At 50.7% G+C, this 23,604-nt stretch overlaps 1 protein-coding gene across 1 annotated transcript in view; it reads right to left on the bottom strand.

Moving 5' to 3' along the window:
• The window catches only part of Ap3b2 (adaptor related protein complex 3 subunit beta 2), a 35,321-nt gene continuing 11,717 nt past the window's right edge, over positions 1-23,604 (bottom strand). Inside the window, exons 5-26 of the mRNA XM_050154117.1 lie at positions 17,869-18,029; positions 17,535-17,601; positions 17,266-17,448; positions 16,900-17,183; positions 16,688-16,742; positions 16,227-16,298; positions 14,036-14,098; positions 13,562-13,694; positions 13,178-13,287; positions 12,172-12,348; positions 7,325-7,511; positions 6,049-6,167; positions 5,474-5,582; positions 4,756-4,873; positions 4,198-4,381; positions 4,003-4,063; positions 3,677-3,783; positions 3,304-3,532; positions 2,830-2,914; positions 2,499-2,596; positions 516-654; positions 1-422 (exon numbers count right to left, since the gene is read on the bottom strand). Of these exons, the coding sequence (XP_050010074.1) occupies positions 272-422; positions 516-654; positions 2,499-2,596; positions 2,830-2,914; positions 3,304-3,532; positions 3,677-3,783; positions 4,003-4,063; positions 4,198-4,381; positions 4,756-4,873; positions 5,474-5,582; positions 6,049-6,167; positions 7,325-7,511; positions 12,172-12,348; positions 13,178-13,287; positions 13,562-13,694; positions 14,036-14,098; positions 16,227-16,298; positions 16,688-16,742; positions 16,900-17,183; positions 17,266-17,448; positions 17,535-17,601; positions 17,869-18,029 (2,892 nt within the window). The 3' untranslated portion in view covers positions 1-271. The remainder of the gene's footprint in view (positions 423-515; positions 655-2,498; positions 2,597-2,829; positions 2,915-3,303; positions 3,533-3,676; positions 3,784-4,002; positions 4,064-4,197; positions 4,382-4,755; positions 4,874-5,473; positions 5,583-6,048; positions 6,168-7,324; positions 7,512-12,171; positions 12,349-13,177; positions 13,288-13,561; positions 13,695-14,035; positions 14,099-16,226; positions 16,299-16,687; positions 16,743-16,899; positions 17,184-17,265; positions 17,449-17,534; positions 17,602-17,868; positions 18,030-23,604) is intronic.

The following is a 23,604-nucleotide window of genomic DNA, read 5'->3' as shown; positions in this document are numbered from 1 at the left end:
CCAGTGAGAAGACATTTTATTGAGATTTTTGCTACATAAATACCTACAGAAAGCCGAGGGAAGGGATTGCTGGAGGAGCAGCTACTATCTTCCTCTGCAGAGTCACTAAGGAACCCATGGGAAACAGGTGGGAGGGAGACAGTGCCCCCACACTAGGTGGGTAATAGGATAGAGGGAGGAGTGAGGGAGGAAGGAGAGTAGAGGGGAGAGGTGTGAGCAAACGTCACAGGGAGGGACAGGTGACGATCACTGAGGTCACAGTGCTGCAGAGTCACTGAGTCAGAGCCTGAATCACATCTTTCACCAGCATGGTGCCGATCACCATCTTCTCGCTGTTGACAGTCAGCTGGGCAGGTCCAGCTGGCCGGGCGTGCAGAGTCAGTAGGACCAAGCTCCCACTAGTCAGTGTCCTCCCTGCAAACCTGAGGTGGGAGCAGAGGAGGGGTGCCCTGGGGCTTGGGGTGCTCCTTCAAACCAGGCCCCAGCAGAGTCCACCTCTGCCCCTCCACTCATACCTGTACTCATCAGATGTCCCACAAGGAACACGGCCCAGGTTGGCCGTGGCGGTCACTTTCTGCACCACCACGTGGTCACTCCGACAGGTGTCTGGCAGTGTGAGCTTCTCCGTGATTTCATTCATGCCTGTCAGCTTTCCTGGGGTCAGAGGTCATGATGAGGGCAGAGGCTGTGGTGGATCCAGGCTAGCACCTGCACTAGCTAGCGAAATATTCTCAGGTTCTCCCAGGCTCTGCAGGTCAGAATCACCCTCACCAGGCTTCTATTTGGCCTTTCTCCTTCCTGTGAGGCTTCCCCACTCTCTCGGTTCAGGAAACTGACACACTTGCCTTGTTTCTCTCACACCCTCCATTCTTGGCCAACAACACCACCCTGTCACTGTCCATCACGCTGGTCATGCTCACATCTAGCCATTTCTGAGAACTTTCTGGAAGCAGGGAGCGCTCCTCATGGTGGTGCCCTGCTCTCTCCCTATTCATAGCCAAGGTCCTCCACAGAGGATTCTAAAATCTCCCTCAAGCCACTGCAACTGTGCTGTCCCCCTTTAGTAGCCTGCTCTCCCTGAGCTCAGCATGGGTGCTGGCATGCCGGATCTGGAAGTCTGTGGCCATGGCAGCCTACAGGCACCCCCTAGCACCTTCCTGCCTTGTCAGCTCTCTTTGCTCCCTCCCCTTTCTCCGAGAGAAGGCAGGAATTCCTAAGATTCTGCACAACCACTCACCCCCATGCTACCACTGCCCCCTCTGTCAGGGCGATGTCACCCGCACTCACAGCTTCCATTCCCACCTCTGTGCTTGTGACTGCCGTCTGCAGGTGTTTGCTAAGCACAGATCTATATATTCAAGCACATCCTAACACCTCCCCAAATGCGCTTCAAGATGGCCTGGCCCCAAAACCAGCCAGGCTGTTCTCTTGCCTGCCTTGTACTTTCTCCCAGAGCAGGGGTCTGACAAATCTTTAGGCTATAAGCCAAATGCAGTTCACTACCCAAATGGCTTGCGGTTCTGTAGTTGTATTGCTTTTTTTTTTTAAAGCACTGAGCATTTCTTGAAACTTGAAAATGAAATAAAAGTTTCCCAAATATCTAAATAAAATATTCTTAGGAACATAGCCACACCCATTCATTTAAGTGACTGTTTCATGTAACAGCAGCAGAGCTACGTTATTACAAGAGAGACCACATGACTCTCAAAACCTGATCCATCTCAGTAAACGCTCACCACCTGCTCAAGGTGGAAGGGCATTGCCCATCTCCATATCAAGCCAGGGATTCTAGAGTCGGGCTATGGTCCACCTCCTCTCTATCTCAAGGCTACTGTCTGTAGCTTGCCCCTTCCCAGTCTCTCCCATCCCAGCCCTTTCATGCCTTCTGCTATGACTCTGATCCTGCCTCGGCATCTCTCATCGGGTCTATCACAATGACCTTATCACTAGCCACAGTATTTGCCCCTCACCCCAGGAAATTGAGGCCAGAGCTGTGTGAAGCCCTTATCTCCTCCCCTGATGTAGGGCTACCTTTTCCCACGGCTGGCTTCTCTGCTCTTAGCTGTGAGTGTTACCAGGCTGTTCTTTCTGAAGAGGATGGAGCCTTTCTCCTGCTTCCCTGACTTGCCACTGCTAGAAAGCTTCCCCCCTCCTTCCCGCAGTAACTTCTGGGAGCCCTTCTCACTCTGAAATCCTAGACCAAGAGCATTCAGGGCTCCTCGGAACTAGGACAAACAATACCAACTCCAGTTTTGTTCTTAGTGCTCCCCTCTAATAGAATTCCCGTGTCCTAAACAGAATTATTCCCAACACTTTCCACCATACCTCTGCAAGCACTGTATTCCCAACGGGAATGCGGGCAGGGCTGTGTGCAAACTTTCTCAAGCCTCACACATGGCGAAGACTTTTGAGAGAGGCAGAAGCTACAGGGCCCTCTCTGTCTAAAGGGCAGAGACTCCTCCCACATGTCCGCACAATCCACCACAGGGAGCACTCACCCTGCTCCTTCTTGAACTCATTCTCACTCATGAACACGGGGGCCATCAGTTCCCCAACAGGCGGCTGAATGGAGACATAGAACTGTCGGGTTTGGGTGCTGGGAAAAGCAAAAGGAGACAGGAGCAGAAATGAAGCCAGCAACCACTTCCCTCATTCCCGTTACCTTGAGGCAGAAGAGTGAGATGAGATCTCGGGCTGGGAATGGCAGCCAGACCCACAGAGCTTAGAGTAGCCCACCAGCTACACTCTCCAGCTCTGGTTCTCTCAGACCCTGCCTCTCTCCACTCTCTCCATCCCATTCTCTCACTACCACATAAGTTGGGGACATACCACAGCTGGAAGTTGGCTGCCTGGGTTGAGTCACAGAAGTTAATGCCCATCACAGCAGTGGTGGATTCTCCAGGTGCCAGGGACTCTGGGTGATGTTAGGAAAGCAATGAGGGGACAGGAAAGGCCATGATTGTCCTGGAACCCGGTATGGCTTCAGTCTCTCTTCTCTATCAGAGCAGACTAGCCCTCTGGATTCCCAGATTTCTGTGCCTCTGGAGACTGTCCTTGGCTTCCCCTTGAAGCCTAAGTACCTTTCCCTCACCCACTCTCAAAACTGCTTAGTCACCTCGGGCCCTAATATGAACTTGCTTATTTCTTATTCATCTTGTCCACCATGGTGTAAGTCATAATTCAATTCCACCTCTGTTTCCCCATAGCAGGGCACCTGGCTTGACCCTAAAATAGTATCGGCAACTACAGAAAGACTGAATCTGCTAGGGGCCTCTTCCTCTACCCTCCCAAGGCCCTCTGTACCAATTTCAGGGAATTCTTGGATGCTGATGCCGGCCGGCAGCTTGGGAGTGCCCACGTGCAGCCCCTTGATGGGAGTCTCAGAGTTGTTGGAGAAGTAGATGTGTATGGACACCATGTGGGGGTCCCCAGAGAAAGGCTGGCGACTGAAGGCATAGTCCGCGGCCAGCCCCTCTCCGGCCACCCGGTGCAGCAGCTCCTGCCTCCCAATGCTGGACACTGGACTCAGCAGCTGGAGGGGGAGGGGAGGGGAGTGCAGAAATAAGGCAAAGGATAGCCAGTCCCAACCAGGGTATCCCAGTCATCACTCCCACCTCCTAGCACACAGGCCCAGACCACAGGATGCAGCATTCAGCTAAGTACTTCCCCAGCTCACCGAAGGCACCAGAGCAGAGTCTGTGAGTGTCAGGCCCTCCAAGTCAGCAGCCAGACTGGTAGATACAACCATGGGAGGAGACACAGGTTGGACACTAGGAGGGGTAACTGGGAGTGAAGGGGGAGAAAGAAAGCTGGTTAATGAGGAAGAGGAAATTAGGGTTGTCTTGGGCCCAGAGCTCAAGGAGCAAAATTCAGCACCGTGGACAGCGAGAGACACAGAAGCCTAGAAACCAGAATGACCCAGGACAGACACCCCAGACTCCAGGACGCCTCCTAAGTCACACCGGGCTTCCTTCACCCATGCCTTCTACCATTCAAACTCACAGTCCTCTAGGTCAAGCAGGGAGATCTCCTTGGCTACAGGGGCACTCTTGCTGCTGGGAGGCTGAAAGAGAAAAAGGGGGTGGAGCTATGAGGAAGAGGAGCACCCTAGCCTTCTCTGGCGTGGTGAGAGACATCACAGTCTGTTCTGAATGGTGGGAAGACGTCTGGCCCAGGGGGTAGGAAGCACGCTCTTACTGTTTTCTTCCTCCAGGAGGCAGGTTCAGCCTGCTCCTCCTCAGACTCTGACGTCGCCTCGGACTCCGAGGAACTGCTGCTGGACTCGCTGCCCTCCTCTGATGATGAGCCCTCCCTGTGCCCCTCGGGCACCTTCTTCTTCTTCTTCGTCTTCTTCTTCTCGCCTTCTTCATCACTCTGTTCACTAAAGTAGAAATGGTGAGGCTAAGGTCCAGCCTGACCCCCTCGTCTCCCCGAACAGGGGACTTTTCATGACTTATCTTGAAAAGCAGAGGTGAGAGTGGGAACCCTGGGCCGGTCAAGCCTGTATCTACTTGTACGTGGCCCCATAAAAGCTTTAACCTAGCTGGTGCCATCTTGGACTCCAAGCCCCCAGTTACATCTCTGCCACCACTCCCAGGAGTTCTTTAAGACCTCCCAGACCTTAGCAGTTGGGCAGAGCCACCAGCCACAGAGCAGTGGGTGTGAAGGCCCCCAGCTTCTTGCGGGAAGCTCAGGGCTGCCTCGAGACCCGGATGTTTCTTTTCCAGACTAGCTCCCCAAGGCTCCTCTGCTTACCTCTCGCTGCCCCCTCCTTTCTCTTCATCCTCCTCGTCATTATCTGAGTCACTGCTGGACTCCCCAGAGCCGCTCTCGCTGCTGCTCTTACTCTCGGGCTCACTCTCAGATTCCGGCTCTACGGAGGAAATGTGTCAGGGCCTCCCCACTGCAAGCAAAGCCCCCCTCCACCGCCAACAACGAAGGCCCTGCCCACTGTATGCAGAGGCCTTTCTGGGGTCCACGGGAGTTGTTTGGGTTCCCAGCTCCAGGCTCAGAACTGAAACTTCAACTCCATCTGACCCATCCCAACCCTAGATGCCAACTGAGGCTTCAGAAACATGAAAGGAGCTGGGCGATGGTGGCACACGCCTTTAATCCCAGCACTCGGGAGGCAGAAGCAGAGGCAGGTGGATCTCTGTGAGTTCGAGTCCAGCCTGGTCTACAGAGCTAGTTCCAGGACAGGCTCCAAACTCCAAAGCCACAGAGAAACCCTGTCTCGAAAAACCAAAAAAAAAAAAAAAAAAAAAAAAAAAAAAAAAAAAGAAAGGACCCACACGTCATTTGCACAGCACACACGTCTGAGAACGGACACTTGGGTTCGCACAGGCTGTGGCTCATAAGCAAGTGCACGACCATGGTCTACACACAGGCAGAGCATCGCCACCGCAAGGGCGTGCACATGGGCAAGACATCACAGTCTGTCCTGAATGGCAGGAAGCTCTACCCCTCTGCTCACCGCTGTCTGCAGACTCGGTGGGGCCAGACTCCCCCTCGGAGTCAGAATAGAAAGGCTTTTCTTTCTCCTTCCTCTTCTCCCGATTTGAGCACTTGGTCCATTCGGGTACCTGAAGATGTCATGAGAAGGGGCCGTTTCCTCAGGGCTGGAGGAGGGGGAAGTAAAGCTCATGCCCTTTACACCCCTCACAGCTCTTCTTGGTTCCCTAATCAGGCCTGACCCCAAGAGAGAAAATGGAGATGCACAGTCCATAGGGAGAGGAGTAAATGGTTCACAGCCATGACGGCACCCAGCCAAGGAGAAAAGGCCTAGGGCACAGCACACAGGGAGAGAGGAGGAGGAGGGCACACGGCACACAGAGGGGACCTCAGTGTATTCGCCCAACAGGCCCACGTGGGTCTCAATAAGGGAAAGGTCTTCTTCCTGTATGTGGGGAGGGTATGGGGGGCTGGGATGGCACTGCCAGGGCTCCCTGCTGCTGTCCCTTACCCAACACACACGAATGCGTGCACGTTCACACACTCACACACATACATAAACACGCATGCATGCACACACATGCCAAAGCTACTGACCTCTACATTGCGCACGGACGGATCTGGGGCTTCCTCCGGCCAGTCTGGGAGCTCCTGGTAGCCTGTAGCCTTTGCATTGAGCAGGTGGGACAGAGAGCCCAGCTGGAAATGGTCACGATCTGAAGACGGGTTTACAATGAGGCCAGTCGTGGCGGTGCACAGTGCTTGATATGGGGGTACGTGATTCCTGGGCGGGACTGGGTCTAGTGAGGATTCTAGTGGGGGATTCCCAACCTGGGCAAGGAAACGGATGGCTCCACCCCCTGGTGACTCCTGTACCCGACTACACACAGGCCTACATGCTGAGAGAAAAAGCTTTCTAGTCAGTCCAGGACAGAGACTAAAGAGAATGTGGACAAGGTGTTAAGGGAGAAGACTCCAGGGTCAGAGATGCTGCTGGCCTGGCTGCTCAGGTATCAATGGGGAGGCCAAAGTGTGAATGTGGCTCCCCCTTCTGGGCACAGCCGGGCTTAGAGAAAAGTCTAACACGGGAGGTCAAGGTGAAGAGGAGGCTGGCTAGGCTTGCTGAGGGAGAGAGGACAGATCTGGTGGGCCTCTGTGATCATGGGGAGGAACAAGCCGTCAGAATGGAGTGTGAGGAGAGTTAGGGTCAGCGGACAGATGGTGTAGGTCAGTAACACAAAGACGCGAATGAGGATGGTTTCAGGGCTGTCCAGCATCCTGGGAGATTTCCATCACTCTCCTACATCAACCTCTGAGCCCCAGGGGAGGAAAAAAAAATGCAGAAGTACCAGGAAAACCAGGCTCTGGGCAGGAAGCATCTTTCCTGGCTAGGCCCTGGCTTGGGTTTCTAGGGCTAATGAGCAGCTGGAGCAACCCCTCCCCTCCCAGGTCACAGAGGCTGGGAGCCTGGAGACCAGGGCTTGGGTTGCACTCCTGTTGGCAATGGCATGCTCGGGATTGTTATAATATGGCCCTCTCCTTTGCACGTTCTACCTGCCTTCCTGGGTCCTTGGCATTTAACATCCTAGTATAGAATCCCAAGCCCAAAGCCTGCTCAGAAGGGAGGTGAAAGAGGAGCCTAAGAAAGGGAGAGAAAGCAGAGTCCCACGTGACAGAGAGAACAAATATTCAGGTGAGGCAGAAACCGTTAAGGCTGTAGTGGAGACTTTGGGGAGAATAGCAGATCAGTTTTGCACACAGGAGCGTGGTGCCCAGCCTTAGGTGGCCTTGGGTGAAATCCTGGACCCTGGGTCCTGGGCCCAGCCACTTCCTGCCCTCTCTCCCAGGAGGTTACCCTGGCTCCTGCTCCCACCTTTGAAGGATGACTCCAAGACAGGGGCTGGCTTAGGGGCCAGGAAGAGTTTCTTGGCATGGCGGCTGAGGGCACCACCCTGCTCAGAAGGAACGATGAGCTGCCGGGTGAAGCGGGCTCGATCTCGGATATCGTAGTTCTGGTCGTACTTGGCCAGACTCAGCACATACTGGGTCAGGAGCTTTGTCTGAGGAGAGAAGAGAGGGTGGCTCAGCAATCAACAGAGGGTTGATTGCTCCAGGAGACTCGGAGACAGCTGTGTTCAGTCAACACATCCAGGGAGAGAGTCTCTTTCTCTCATATGTACATCACCCAACTTTCCCCCCAGCCTGCCCTGGTTCTCAGCTCTACATTTCAGCCTCTGGTCTGACTTATGATCTGCCTTGGACCAGCAAATGAGGTTGTTCTCTCCTCCCTCTTGGTCCCAGATTCTATTCTTCTCATTTCTAGTTCCTAGTAATCCAGGCCAGCCAGCCTCTTTCCTCTGGCACAACAGGGTTAGCGGAGGAAGGCTAACTTTGCTACACCTTGTGGATTCCAGGCTCCACCCCCCACTTCAAAGAATCAAGACAATAAGGAGCAAGGTAAACAGGGGTTCTTCCACTGGAACTATCAACACTCAGAGTAAATCCTGAACAGCCTAGGGGGTCTCAGAGATCCCAGCCTAGGGGGTCTCAGAGATCCCAGTCTGTCCCCTAGACGATTCTAACAAGATCAAAATGGCTCTGCCTCTGAGGTTTGTAGAGGTCGTCTGGAGTTCATGGCCTGCAGCTGTATCTGAGGACCTGAAGTCTCAGATACCGTCCCAATCTTGGCCTAGTTTAAGCTGCCTTCGCGTGATGGCAGTGGGGGCCGCCATCATTTATGAAGGACTTCCGGAGCTAAGAACTGTGCCAGCTGTTCCCCGTTCTCTGCCATCTCCACGATCCATCCAAGTGGTAGGTAGGATCGCCTCACTTCAGAGAAGCAGAATCAGGAAATGGCTTCTTCAAGGTTGAGAAGCCCATAGCTACTATACCTGAGTCTGCATCAGAGGTCCCATCCCTGTCACTGCCTATGCCTTTGGCCCAGATCTCTATGTGTCTCTTCCCTATCACCAAGATCACAGCTAACACTAGCGTATGTGCAGGTAGCAGGCAAGAGCAAGACAGAACCTAGGGACGACTCTGGGACTCGGAAGACTTGTGATGACACAACACCACATCCAACCGTAGACAGGACTAGTTTGCTAACCCTGCTGCCACCGAGTAGACATCCGAGACGGGCAGAGATTTCCAGGTGCTGGCCCAGAATCAGGGCTGCGGTTGTGGTACAACTGCCCCATATCACTTTAGGGACACCCGTGTCCCCGCTCTTACCTACACTGTGCTCTCCATGGACTCTGATGCCTCACATCCAGCTCAGCCCCCCTAGTACAGCGACTCCACAATTCCACCCCAGAGTCTCCTAATACAATGGACTCAGAAACACGCACACGGGACGCCACCGACCATCTGACCAGCCCAAACTGATAGACACCCTTGACAACACGCTATTAGGATACAGTGGCACATCCGTCCCCTCCCCTCTAATTTAGGACAGCATCTTCTTCCATAGGCTTCACAGGAGGCCAGTAACAGACCATCTCCTTCCCTTGTCTCATTCTAGAAAAAACACTGAAGGGCTGGGTTCATCTGTTCACAGGCCTAATCCCATGTGAACAATCAAGATAAGAGGCTGGTCTATGCACTGCCGCACTGTGAGACTGTCCGTCTGTAATAACCCATGCACTGCCACACTGCAAGACTGTAATAACCCATGCACTGAAAGACTGTCTGTAATAACTTGGAGGTTAAGAGCATTGGTTGCTTTTCTAGAGGACCTGGGTTCAATTCCCAGCACCTACATGTTAGCTCACAACCATTTCTAAGTCAAGTTCCAAAGGATGTGACACCCTCTTCTGATTTCTATGGACTCCTGCATGTATATGGCGTGCGTACAAATATACACGCACACAAACAGGCATAAACACACACATTTTATGTGCCTGTAAGATACATACATACATACATACATGTGTATTTATTTTATGTGCCTTGTGTATATGTATATATATGTATATATAAACACACATACGTATATATGTATATATTATGTATATATTTAAACACACAAAGAAATGTGTATTTATTTTATGTGCCTTGTGTATACATATATATGTGTGTATATACGTATATATATATATACACAAGGCACATAAAATAAATACACATTTCTTTTCAGATTAGGCTGTTCAAGAGAACCTAAGAGCCAAATGTTATATAACGATAATTCCTACTGACCAAGGGGTCCAGCTGCCAGGGAAGAGCACTATGGGACACTCTCAATAACCCGTGTCAACATTCATGCTAACTCGCACGCAAGTCGCTTCTGAATGTTTGCATTTGTGTAACCTCCTTGCCTTGGTGTGAGCAAGGCCTGAGACTTTGGAATGTGGCAAGGGTGATGGGAGTAGAGGCCTGTCTTGCTAGTACAAAGGCTCTAAGACATTTGTCCCTTGTGGTTTGGAAAAATGAAGTGGCCACATTGGAAGAAACTAAAGACAGCTTCTAAAAACTAGGAGGAGTCTCTAGCTGGAAGTCGGCAAGAAGTCAGGGCCCTGGATCCATAGCCACAGCAGTGCTGGCATTGTGTGAGCAGGGACGTGACCCTGACATTGTGTGAACTGGGACGTGACCCTGACATTGTGTGAGCAGGGATGTGACCCTGACATTGTGTGAGCAGGGATGTGACCCTCACACTGTGTGAGCCGGGACATGACCCTGACATTGTGTAAGCTGGGACGTGAACCTGTATTCAGCATTGCCTCCAGGTGGAAACCCAGCCTTGGCCTACACTTCTAGGACAGTCTTGCATAAGCCCTAACTGAGCCATAGCAGGTTCTTGACCCATAAAAACTGAAAGAAAATATCAATATTATCTTAAGCCACTAAGTTGATAGTAATTTATCATGAAGCTACTAAAAGCTTACAGGATTAAAATATGACATTACCATGCCCGCACCTAAGGGGACCATCTAGAAAACAGGGTGCATGAATGAATGAATGCGTGTATAGTTAGCAGTGATGACTACTCAGAGTCCCAACACTTGGTGGCCTGCCTCCCTTGCTTGAGTCCCAGGGGAAACACTACCCACTGTGACTCAAAGAAACCAGTAAAGAAGTCAACTGTGGCTCATACCAGAGTGGCGGCTACCCTGGGGAGGCAGAAGGAGGGGGATCTCTATGATTATGAAGCCAGACTAGTCTACAAAATGAGTTCCAGGGCAGCCAGGACTGTTACACAAAGACCCTGACAACAAAAAAGAAGAAGGAGAAGGAGGAGGAGAAGTCGTCAACTGTCACCACCCACCATGACAGTGACAACTGCCATGCAGACAGGCCCAAGGTTATAAAAACACAGTGACTTCAGGACCCTGGCTGAATTCTGAGCATGCCACACTCCCCACTGCGCGAGATGCCCCTTTGCTTGGTTTGCTTTCTTCGGGTATTGGGAGCTGAACCCAGAGGACCAGAGCTTTGTGCGCGCTATGCACGTGCTCTACCACTGAGTGACACTCTCTAGGTCCTGCTTCGTTTTTCCAAGAGCTCCCCCAGCCTGCTCCTTCCTCCCTTCCAAACAAGACAGCACCCACACAATTGCCACCCCATGCTGCTCGCTCTCTCAGGGTTGATTCCCCACAACACTGATACACAAGACCCAGTACTTGCTGCCTCTACATGTAGCTACTGCCCTTCTATCTGACTCTTTACCAGAGCCTGGCACTTGGTGGCCCAGCCTATCCCAACTCGAGTCCCTGGACTCAGGCCAAGCACTATGAATCAAAGCCATCAGTAAAGATGCCACGTGCTGTGATCCTAAGACTGCTGCCATAGGACAGCAAAAGAGCCACTTTGAGGGCACACTGCAGTCTCGGGCTATCACTTTACTGTAGAGCTGATCCATTCATTCGGATATTTTGTTTCAAGGATCTGCAAGCATTTTCTGGAAAGGGTCAGAGAGTTTTAGGTTTTATAGGCCATGCGCACTGCTTTAAAGCAATCAGCTCTACCACAGTAGCACAAATGCATCCATATGTAGAATGTAAATGAACGTGTTCAAATTGAAATATTTGTAAAAATAAGCCGCAGGCCAGGGTCAGCCTGTGGGCAGCAGTTTAAGAATGCCAACGTTGCTGAACTTCCCTCTTGTTTGCAGTCTCTGGCTCCTTGAAAAGTTCTGCACATTCTGCCTTATCCTTGGAACAAGCCATCTCAGGGAATACTGGATAACCAAAGGCTCTAATATTCCAGCTTACTTGAACTACATCCTTGGCTATAGTACCTCTCATAATCTATTACCTTTCGAAAGACATTGTTTACCAACACTGCCCAGGCTGGAACACAATCTTGACCTTAACCCTGGCACAGACAGGCCAGACGTCACCAACCTTTGGGAAGAGGTCACAACCCATGTCCCCTGGAATACATGTTCTCCCATCAATGCCCATCACAGCCAGCCCCTCCCTTAGCTCAATCAGCATAAGCATTTCACAGCCCATGTTCCAAAGGTGACAGATAAGGTCTCTCTAACATCAAGACATGAATATACACAGCCTCACAAGAGACTCTCTTCAGTAGTGACTCCACTTGCTTCAGGAATAGCTATGGACACTGGGGAGGCTCTGGTTACCTGCAAGACTAGTCAACTGTCCTAATATGTCTTTTCAGAACAGAGTCCAGGCCTGCAGGAAAGAGTCAAAGGAATGCTTCCTGGGACAGCTCTTGGGGGTCCAGAGAAAGCTCGTGGGGACGTCTCCCCCTCCTTACCTGCTTTGAGTTGGTCAGGTAAAGCTTGGCTGCCAGGTTGATGACCTGCAGCTTCACGATGTCCTCCTCTGCTGTGAACGACTTGGCCATTTTTCTCAGGACATCAGGTGCAATCTTGGGCACATGCTCACAGTACTCTCCGATGAGCCAGAGGATGCTGGCTCGTGCCATGGGCACCTGTGGGTACGGACAGGCATTAGGACGAGAGGAAACAGGCTGGTGTGGGTGGGAGGAACTGCGCAGGATATGGCTGCCATCTGTGCTGACCTTCTGTCTTCTAGGTGTCTGAGGATGGGGGTAGAGGGGGGAATAAATGTAAGTGGGCCTTTCATAAACAGCACCCCTATTCCATATGGTTTCATTATCACAGGTAAAGCTGCCAAGCCCTAAAGTGAGCCATGGTTTTCTAGATTTATTCCTGAACTGCCATGTCCGTGTTTCCGAATCTCCAGTAATGGAATTAGGGCTACTTAAACGCTTCAGTGCAACAGAAAAACAAAGGGTTAATCAATCAGCCATCCTCGGTGAGAGCTTTGGTGGGAAATAAAGAGCGCTGGGAAAGGCTGAAGAGTTATTTGAGGGACCCCATAGGGACACTCTTAGACAAGGTCACACGGTCCAATCGCTCTCCTTCTACCTGAAGAACTTCCAGTGTCCATTTGGAAGTTGATTTGGACGAAGCTAAAGCATTTGGTTACAGGGTCTAAAAGTCATCGACAGGGCTAGAAAGATGGCTCACAGGTGAAGAGCACTTGGCGATCTTGCCGACAACCCAAGTTCAGTTCCCAGCACAGTTAACCGTAACTCTCGCTTCAGGAATCTGAAGCCTCTGGCCTGGCCTCTACACACACACACACACACACACACACACACACACACACACACGCACGCACGCACGCACACACACACACACACACACACACACTTTAAAAGCACAATAACTCTTTAAAAAGAAACCACGGGGACCACGTTGGGGCAGGCTGAGAACGTGGCGTTGCTCCCTCACCTGGATGTTGTCTGTGAGCTTTGCCAAGTGTTTGATGATTTCCCCGTGCTGCGCTGGCTGCATCTGCAGCAGCTTCTTAATGACCACCACGGACTCTGCGACCACAAGCTCTAGGGAATAAGAATGAGAACGTGAGCCCCACAGCAGTCGAATGGCTGCACCAAGGCGGACAGGCACACCTGCAATGCCCTTGGCCATCCTCTTCCTCAGCTCCCTGCATGTCTCAAGCAGCCCTCCAGTTACAGCAATACCTGGACACTAACCGGAGCAGACGGACGTTGTACCAAGACACACAAGGGAATACCCACTGGCCAGCGGGGTCAGACATTCAAGCACACACACATACACCGCCAAGGCCAAGCACTTCTCCAGGCAAACACTGACCATCGCGGTTGGACAGAAGCTGTACCAAGCCATTGAGGCAGGTGTCGCGGACTCGGCCTATGTTCGTCGCACATCGTCCAATGGCCTGGATGGTGGCTGCCACAAAGTCTTTGTCCATGCTGCGGATGTAGGTCTGTGGGATACCAGGACACAGTGACATCCAGTAAGTAGTGACCCCACAGCGAAGGGCTTAAGGATGACCTTCCAGTGGACTAAGACTGTGACCCCTCATTTTATAACTCATCATGCCAGAGATTAAGTCTTGGAGGACTATGATATCACCAAACCACATCAGGGGAGTGCTCAGCCCTAAGCCAACAGAAGGTACTGGAAGGGGGACCTAAGGCCACAGTTTCTGCAGCTTTGGGCTCTTGCTGAAGGTGAGACCCATCAGGCCAACTCTCACTGGGTAATAAGAATCTGCTGGGCACCTCGCCCAGGGCTGCTGGATGTAGGTGAGCCCATGGCTTGTACCTGGAATTCCCGTAGAACGGTGGGGATGTTGGTCTCATTGGCCAGGTTGGTCAGCACTTCCAGCTGCAGGGAGAGGCAGAGAGGCACAAAGTGGCCAGTGTGGCCAGCAGGTTGTCTGGGCTTTTACTGTACAGACTTTATAGACTAGAAGGCAATACTCAGGGGAGTTCTGCACATGCTCAGTGACGTGGAAATACACAAGAGGATCAATGTGCCTCCTCAATGAAGTCCCTGACAAAGAAGCGATGAAGTAGGACCATGTCACCTCCTCCCTCCGTAGAGAGCCATTCCTTTAAGGATAGGAAGCAGGGATGACTTGCCAGTCTCTGAAAGACCTGGCCCATTCTTCCTGCTTCCTGTCTCCGAGTCTTGGCAAACCATGAGCATGGAGCAGGTCTTCCCTTGTCTGACCCTGCATTAACTTAGGGAATTCGCCTTCATATACCAGGTCTCGGTTCACCTGACCTTATCAAGGAAATCTTCCTTGATTCAAAGGATGGTGGCACTATTCTAATTCTGAATATTTTTTTAAAAATTTATTTTCTGCGAATGCTGTTTTATCTATGTACCTTGTGCATGCAATACCTGCAGAGGCCAGAAGAGGGCACTGGATTCTGTGAAATTAGAGTTGTACAAGTGGACATGCGCATTCGTTGTGGGTGCTTGGAATGGAACCCTGGTCCTCTGGAAGAGCAGCCAGTGCTCTTAACAGCTGAGACACCTCTCCAGCCCTAACGCCCCCTATTTCTATCTCTGTGCGCTCTTCTCGACACATTTCATTGATGTATTTTTGCGACTGTCTTGTGATTAGCTGCTTACTGCCTCCCCCTCCACAGGACTATAAGCTCAACAAAAGCAGAGTCTCTGACTCATTTGCTTCACCTTGAACCCCTGGATCTATACCTGTTTGTTGTTTTGTTTTGAGACAACATCTCAAGCAGCCTAAGTTGGCCTTGACCTCGATATGTGGCCAAGAATGATCTTGAACTCTTGATGCTTCTGCTTCTACCACCCGAGTGCCAGGGTTACAGATATGTGCTACCTCACCCTGTTTATGGGGTGCTGGGGATCAAACCCAGAGTCTTGTGCATACTAGACAAATACCCAGGTCCCTTGAGTTCCTAGATCTAGGAACAGAGATAGGAAAGTTCGCCACTGTTTGATTGACGTAATAGGATGGGAGTGGGATGGAAATGCAGCTGTCAACACTATCCCTGTCGGAGCACGTGTGCTGGGAAGTCGGAAGGGGCTGGGGTGTGAGAGACAGGAAACCGAGAGGGGAAGAAAGCACGGCAGCACTCCCGGGTGCAGTCGGGAGCAACACCACTGCCTGGAGCCTACGGTTTTTAAAAAATATAAAATGGAAACAATACACACTTTAGGGGTGATTATGAAAATAAAGTCTTTCTGGGAAGTGTCTGGTGCACATGGAAACAGTGCTGTAACCGTTTCCTCCAGGATTGAAACATTGCATCCTGCAGGAAGCTCCTGAAGCAGGCAGGTAAACAACTCACGACATCTTCAAGAAGATTCTGAAACAGGATTCACTAGGCCCTCCCTAGCAGAGTAAACATACACGCTCAGAGTCCCTCTCCATCTAAGAGAAGCTGCCAGGATCAGAGGAGCTAAGCTGCAAAGTAGAGTCTCAGCCAAGCCAAGCTGCAAAGACTCTGAGACCAGCCCAGCTGCCTGGGAGAAGCAGAAACCGTGCAGCTGCCTGGAAGAGGTTTAGACCAGAGTCACTTGGAAAGGACATTCTCCCATCTGTTGAGCTGCCTGCAGGGCTGTGCACTATGCTTCCTGTTCCCAGCTTTGTGAGCTGTCACCCATGCTGTGGTGGACCTTGGTGATGCAGCTGCCATTGGTGCTCCTGCAAGTGATCCCTCACCCATACTCTTGTCGGTGACCCAGTAAAACGCACTGATTCACCCAAGTGGACTCTGGTGGCATCTGTACCTTGATTTGTCGTGGGGTCCCTCTCTGGGATGAGCAGGCCTGTGTGCTGCATCTCCCCAGAAGTTTTGTCCCATGACCCAAACCAGAGGCAGTCCCCCACCACCTAAGCAAGCACCTGGAGATGTGCTCAGCTCCAGAAAGAGGCCGGCACCAATGTGGCCAGCATGAGTCAGCCCAGCTGGCATTCAACCAGGCGAGCAGGAATCCGGGGCCATGCACACTGTCCAGCACTCACCTTCAGGATTTTGATCTGGGTGGGGTCCGTGGACCTAATGTAGAAGCTCTTCAGGTAGGGTTCAAACATACCCTGGAGAAAGAGAGCATTCCTGGAAATCTCCACCACAGCCCTAGCTTTGCCTCAGACACACCTGCCCCTCCCAGCACAGGCCCCATGTCCCATAAAACCTCAAAATGCTCATCCTTGCCCCCACCTCCTCCATCCACCTTAACTCAGACTTATTTTTTCTCACTGGGCACCCGCCTCCCCGTCGTCCCTTCAGGGTCTAAATCCTGCTTCTGGTTTGCGTTTGGGGTCTTGAAAACCTATACCCTGCACACAGGGTTAACCCCCCCCTACCTTTATCGACAACCCTCTTCATCCCACCCCAATTCCCTGGTCCTCCATGCTCCCACCCTCTGTCCCAACAGCTCCCACAGAGCCCGCAGGATTCCGAGCGGGTCTTGAAGCATGCTCACCCGGCGCTTGATGGACATGGTGGCCACATTCTGGAGCACTACATACTGCACCTCGCTGTGGAGAGGATGGGTCAGAGGGTTCTGAACCCCTCAATTGGGGCGAGGGGAGGTGGGTCGGGGAAGCCAGGTTGGCCAAAGAGTAGGGAGGAAGGAATGGGGGGGGGGAGGGATGAGCATGGGCTCGGGCAGCCGAGGGGCGGGGTTTCCCGCACCTGTGGCTGCGCAGCAGGCGTACCAGCGCCTTGGCGATGACGCCCACCTCAGCCTTGGGCGCCAGGTGGAAGTAAAGCTGTGCCACCGCCATGACCACGGCGGCGCTGCGGCTCTGCAGCAGCGGCTTGGTGTTGCGCAGCAGCAGCCGGTGATCCGGATCCATAACATATGGCTTCCGAGCCGGCAGCGCGGCCGTGGCTGCCTCCTCCGAACCCGGACCTTTGGCCTCGTCCTCCTCGGAGCCATAGAAGGCCTTCTCGGGGTTCTCCTCCAGCAAGGACTCCTGCAAAGGACACGGCTGGGTCTGTGGGCGCCTTCCCGGGGTGACTTCCCTCCCCTCCGCCGGACTGGATCCTAGAACTCACGTTCTGCGTGGGACTCAAGAACTGTGTGCGCGCATAGCGCGTGAGCATGCTGATGATCACGACTTGGCCCCACTCCTCCACGTCAATGAGTAGGTTGCAGAGCTTCCGGTAGTTTTTGTGAATCAGGTCAATGCGCTCCGGACAGACCTCCTCAAAGGCCATCACTACACTGCCCGCCACCAGCTGGGGAGGCAAGGTAAGAGGTTGTGAAAGGGAAAGGCAGAGGAACTAGAACCAGCTTCTGTCCTGTCTTCCCATAATACACTCACCGTGGTCTTGTCTGCCAGAAGTTTCTCAATGACTTCTATCAGCTGGTCCTTCTGATCAGAGTCCAAACTGAGGGAGAAACAATGGCGGGGAAGATGTCCCTTCCTGTCCTCGGGCTTCCCAACAGCGTCCCCAGCCAGGCAATCCTCGGGCACACAGGCCCACTCGCCCACTCATCAAGAGACGTGAGCCCCCACCTTCGCCCTGTTTGCCGGATCCCTAAACTGTCTTACTCCAGCCGAGTAGCAGCCTGCAGCATGGCGGTAAGGTCATGGGTGAGCTTGGGGGCTTGGGAACTGAGAACCCTGGAGGACGAAGGGCAAGGGCGGGGCAGACCTGTACAGTTTGGGGATGGCATGAGCAGCTGTTTTCCGAACGTAGGGGGACATGTCCGAGGCCGCTTCCTTGATGGCTAGCATCATGATGGGTACTATGATGGGCACACGGATGCTAGAGAGGACACGGAGGGCACTGGCACGGATCAGCTGGTTGGGATCCTAAGGACAGAAGTGGAGACAAAGGCCCGAGAGGGCATTAGGTCCCCTAATGGGAAGACAAGACACTATTCCTGCCTACTACCAGATCTTGCATCCCTGCGGGGGGGGGGGGGGGGGGGGGGGGGGGGGGGGGGGGGATGCTGGCTTGTGTTAGGAACCTTGGTGTCCTGAAACAGATTCTTCTGAGATTGAAACATTCCACTCTGCAGAGAAGCGCCAAATATTCAAGAAGACCCTGAAACTGACCAGATTCTCTATCCTAGTAAATAGTCCAAGCTGAGAGCTGGCTCAGTCTAAGAGAAGCTGCCAGGATCAGAGGAGCTAAGCTGCAAAGTAGACTCTCAGCCAAGCCTGGGAAAAGCAGAAACTGCTCAGCTGCCTGGAAGAGGCTTAGACCAGAGCTGCTTGGAAAGGACATTCTCGCACCTGCTGAGCTGCCTGCAGGGCTGTGCACTGTGCTCCAGGTTTCCAACTTTGTGAGCTGTCACCCATGCTGGGGTCCTTGGTGATGCAGCTGACTTAGGTCATTTGTGCTCCTGTAAGTGACCCGTCATCCATACTCTTGTAGGTGACCCAGTAAAACTCATTGGTTCACACAGTTGGACTTTGGTGTCCATACTTTGGTCACTTGTGGGCTCCCTATCTGGAGTGAGCAGGTGTGTGTGTGTGTGTGTGTGTGTGTGTGTGTGTGTGTGTGTTGTCTCTCACCAGGAAAAGCTTTGGCAAACAAAACTCTTTTGGGGGGGGGGACCACCTCTTGGCTCAGGGTGCTAAACCCTGACACGGAGCAGCTTGGTTTGGGAAAGGGTAGAACATTTCAACACTCTTTCTCAGGAGTCAGCATCTGTCTACACCCGCAGCGCCTGCCGGGAAATGCAGTCTGCTGGTCCCACAGTTCACCTTGCCACACCTATCAAAAGTTGCCCTTCTCTAATATGTAAAACCCATGAGTAGGCTTCTCCTGCTCAGATGATCCCATACAGGCCTGCTAACAGCATGCACTCTCCTGCTATAATCTCAGATCTAAGCACTATCTCCCCACAGTGGGAGTAACCAGGGAGGGGTTCTCAACCTGTGGGTCACAACCACTTTGGGGTGTTGAATATCTCAGACGGGTCACACATCAGATATCCTACAGAGCAAATGTTTACATTATGATTCGTAACAGTAGCAAAGTTACAGTTATGCAGTAGCAATGGAGATAATTTTATGGTTGGGGTCAGTACAACATGAGGAACCGTGTTGAAGGGTCACAGCAGTAGGAAGTTTGAGAGCCATGCTGTAAACAGACACTAACCCTGCAGAATGGTAGACAACAACAGTAGAGGAAGACAGATGTCACCCTGATTGCCCAACTGGAGAAGGCGAGCCGCAAAACCAGGTGTGAAAATGACGGTAATGTCCAGCAAAATTTTGGAACTGAGTTTTTGTGGTGTGATTTCAAAAGCAGGAGCCTGTGTTTTCTTAGACACATCGCATCACGTCAGCCATTACAATCTGGCCTGCTGACCCCAGCTGAGACTCCTAGCAACAGCAGATACAGGGCCTGAACTGACATCTCCTGTGACCAGATGGATGCCTAGCCAGGTTGTCATCAGAGATGCTGCATCCAGCAACTGATGGGAAGAGATGCAGACCCACAGCCCAACACTAGGTGGAGCTCTGGGAATCCTGGAGAAGAGGGGGAGGAAGGGTAGCAGGAGCTGGGGGTGTGGGATGGGGTGGGGTGGTGTCAAGGAAAACTCCAGAATCAACTAACCTGGGTTCATAGGTGACATAACTCACAGAGACTGAACTGACAACCAGGGAGCCTGCATGGGACTGACGTGGGCACTCTGCATATATGTGACAGTTCTGTAGCTTGGTCCTCTTGTGGGATTCCCAACAGTGGGAGCAGGGGCTGTCTCTGACTCTTTTTTTTCTTTTCTTTTCTTTCTTTCTTTTTTTGTTTTTGAGACAGGGTTCCTCTGTGGCTTTGGAGCCTGTCCTGTAACTAGCTCTGTAGACCAGGCTGGCCTCGAACTCACAGAGATCTGCCTGCCTCTGCCTCCCGAGTGCTGGGATTAAAGGCATGCGCCACCATCACCCGGCTTCTGACTCTTTTTTACTGGCTTTTGGGACCCTGTTCCTCATACTGGGTTGCCTAGCCCAGCCTTATATATGAATCTTACTGCAAGTTGATACACCATATTTTGTTAATATTCATGGGAGGCCTGCCCTTTTCTGAATAGAAATGGAGGAGTGAATGGGGGGGGCAGAAGGAGGGTTGGAGGAGAGAACAGAGGGGGAAGCTGCAGCCAGGATGTAAAATAAGTGAAAAAAAATAAATTCATTTTTTTTAAGAAACTGGCCTGCTTTATTTTACCATTTTTCTTTTGAAAACAATCATAGGCACAAAAAAACCCCAACTGTTTTCAATTTGGAGGAGGAAATTAAACTGGTAGATATGAACACTGTGACTCTTGATTTCAGCAAGGCATTCTGGGAATCTCTCATAACACTTCCTGCATTGCCACCCTCGATACAGGCCTCTGGGTTCACATAATCATGTGAGCATTTTAGGAGCAGAATTTGGGCCTGTTTTATCTCTGTCATCATAGCCACATGAAGGTGTGTTAAAGTTTTTTTACACATGAATTACATAAAGTTTTAACACATGAAGGGTGTTACAGTTTTTTTCTCCTTGCTTTCAGGATCTTCCAAAGTAAGACAGAAAAATACTGAGTGACTATACAGTTCTATTATCCATAATTTAATAAAACCTAGCTAGGAAAGATTTATTAACAAAACATGGATATCCTGGAAACAATACATGCCACACACTCCAAGCTGATGCCCTGGCTCAGATAAACTCTCAGTTTTAATACAAAGGAAGATACACGGAGGAAAACACAAAGTTAAGGGACAAAATTAAAATTCAGAGCTTTGCACTGGGTGTGGTGGTGTGTGCATAAAGTCCCAGTTACCAGAGAAACCGAGGCGGGACTGGATGTTTGAGGCCACCCTGGGAAACATAGCAAAACTGTGTCCTAAAGTAAACAGAAATAAAAAGCCCATGAGCCTGATGTGATTGTGCACGTTTAGAGCCTGAACACTCAGCAGACTGAAGAAGAATTGGGAGTTCCAGGCTAGCCTGTACTGCAGAGTAAGTTCAAGCAAGGCCCTGTCTCAAGACACCGAAAGGAAAAGGGTGGTGTGTGTGTGTGTGTGTGTGTGTGTGCTGAGGATGTAGCACACTGGCAGAATGCTTGTCTAGCAAGTTGGAGGTTGGAGGGCCTAGGTTCAAGCCCAGTAGGGCACTGGATCCTGGACTAGAGACTCTGTGAAATAAATAAAACATAGTATTTCACAGGCGATCCCAGGGGTCACCCACAGAGACGGAATGACAGAAGAAGTCTAGATTATCTGTTTGCCACCCACAGGGTTGACAGAGAAGTGCTGAACAGAAATAGAAAAGAAAAACAAAAAACATGGCTTCAGGCTAGCTGATGAAAAGAGAACCCAGGCATACACAATGGCCCAGACAGGCCCAAACCCAGTAATCAAAACAAGAAAACTCTGTTTATATTATGAGTCCGTTTAAAAAAGTATTTCATCATTTAGGAATGCATAACTAAGCAATAAAAGAATAAACGTGGTTTAGTGAGATGGCTCAGAGGAGTAAAGCACTCGCCACCAAACACTTGAGTTCCATCCCTGGGATCCACATGGTGGAAAGAGATCTGACCTCGACACATACTTGCACACACAAAAAAAGTAGATTAAAAACATGATTTTAAAAAATAATACACATATACTTGTGAAAAGTATGGGAGATACGCAGGAGACTTTGGCTGTGTGATAAACAGTGCTTGTGCTGGTATAACATGACATTGATTAGGTCTTCTATGAACATGGAATATTCTTTTGAATTCTGGTGACTCAACCCAGTGTCTTGATTATACTTAAAACCCATTTTTTTTAAAATTATAAGCCAGGCAGTTGTGGTGCACGCCTTTAATCCCAGCGCTCAGGAGGCAGAGGCAGGCTGATCTCTGTGAATTCAAGGCCAGCCTGGTCTACAAAGTTCCTGGACAGCCAGAACGGTTTCACAGACAAACCCTGTCTCAAAAGTCAACAAACAACAACAACAACAGAATTATAGCTATAGAAGTTTCAGTGTAAGTTTCAATATAATATAATGGTTAAGAAACAAACACGAGAGCCATTGTAATTGTCTAAAGTTAGGGTAAGAGGTGGGGCATATGGCTTTACGAAGAAGTGTGGTCCCGATTACTGGCAATGTGTCGGAGACGTTCAACAGCAAAGACTGCTAGGCACAGACCTCAGGACAGTTCTACTAGCTGCCTATTTTTTTTAAATAAATATTTGTTGGAATATAACTATGTCCATTTTTAACACAATCCAGTAAGTGCATGGTTGAGATACTAGAGCCTACAAGCCCTAAATATTATTTGAACATTTTGCAGCCTGGTTTTAAGTACCTTCTTTTTATTTCTTTTTGTACAATGGATTTTAAAAAAAAGCAAATTAGTTCATTTAAATACACACCATTAAATTAAACAGGTAATGCATGGTTAGGTAGGTAATACCAGTATTTTACTTGACACCATTCTGATTTCAACACATCATGTTTTTGTAAAATTGTAATAGTGAGAAGAGACAATTATAAATCCACAATCTCATAGGAATTAAAGTTAGAAATAATTTAAAGATTAGTTAGTTCAGTTGAATATTTGCTGTGAGAGGCTCCTGCCATCAGAATTCTCCCTGGCAGACTGCCATGTGTCTGCCAAGTCTCTGACGTGAGTTACAATTCATGTCCCTCTATCGGGAGAGGTAAGGACCGAGAGTCTCCACTATCAGGGGCTCAAGTGATTCATACTGAAGGCAGCCTACTTTTAAAAAATAAACCTACTAAGGGGGCTGGAGAGATGGCTCGGCCGTTAAGAGCACAGGCTGCTCCTCCAGAGGGCCTGAGTTCAATTCCCAGCAACCATCTGTAATGAGATCTGGTGCCCTCTTCTGGCCTGTAGGTGCACATGCAGACAGTACCGTATCTATAGTAAATAAATATATATATTAAAATAATAAAAATAAACCCACTAAAACTTAAGTTGAGACGTAATCCCTACCCGGAGGTATTAAGACCAACTTTGGGAGGGGGGACCTTTAAGAAGTGACTGTGTCTGGAGGGCTCTGGATGGGCAGATTAATGCCTTAAGAATGGCTCTGTCTCTCCTATGTGTCCCTCTCACCCTGTGTCACCTTGGGACTCTGAAGAGCCAAAAGCCCTCGCCCGATGTGCCCTCCTCATAGCTGTGGACCTTCCAGCTTCCAGGGCTGTGAGATGGATAAACCTTTATTTTATTGTATGCGCATTGGTGTATGTCTGTGCGAGGGTGCCGGATTCCCTGGAGGTGGACGGACTCTCAGGCAGTTGTGAGCTGCCATGTGGTTGCTAGGAAATAAACCCGGGTCCTCTGGAAGAGCTGCTGAGTCATCTCTCCTGCCACCCTTTCTTCTTTACAAAAGATCCAGTCTGTTGTCCACTTATAGCCACACAGGCATCTCA

Source organism: Alexandromys fortis, unplaced genomic scaffold (assembly GCF_014885135.2).
Source record: "Alexandromys fortis isolate MF-2015 unplaced genomic scaffold, M_Fortis_MF-2015_v1.1 scaffold_86, whole genome shotgun sequence".
Classification (NCBI taxonomy): domain Eukaryota; kingdom Metazoa; phylum Chordata; class Mammalia; order Rodentia; family Cricetidae; genus Alexandromys; species Alexandromys fortis.
Note: the sequence above shows the minus strand (reverse complement) of the source record. Positions and strands in the feature narration are given on the sequence as shown.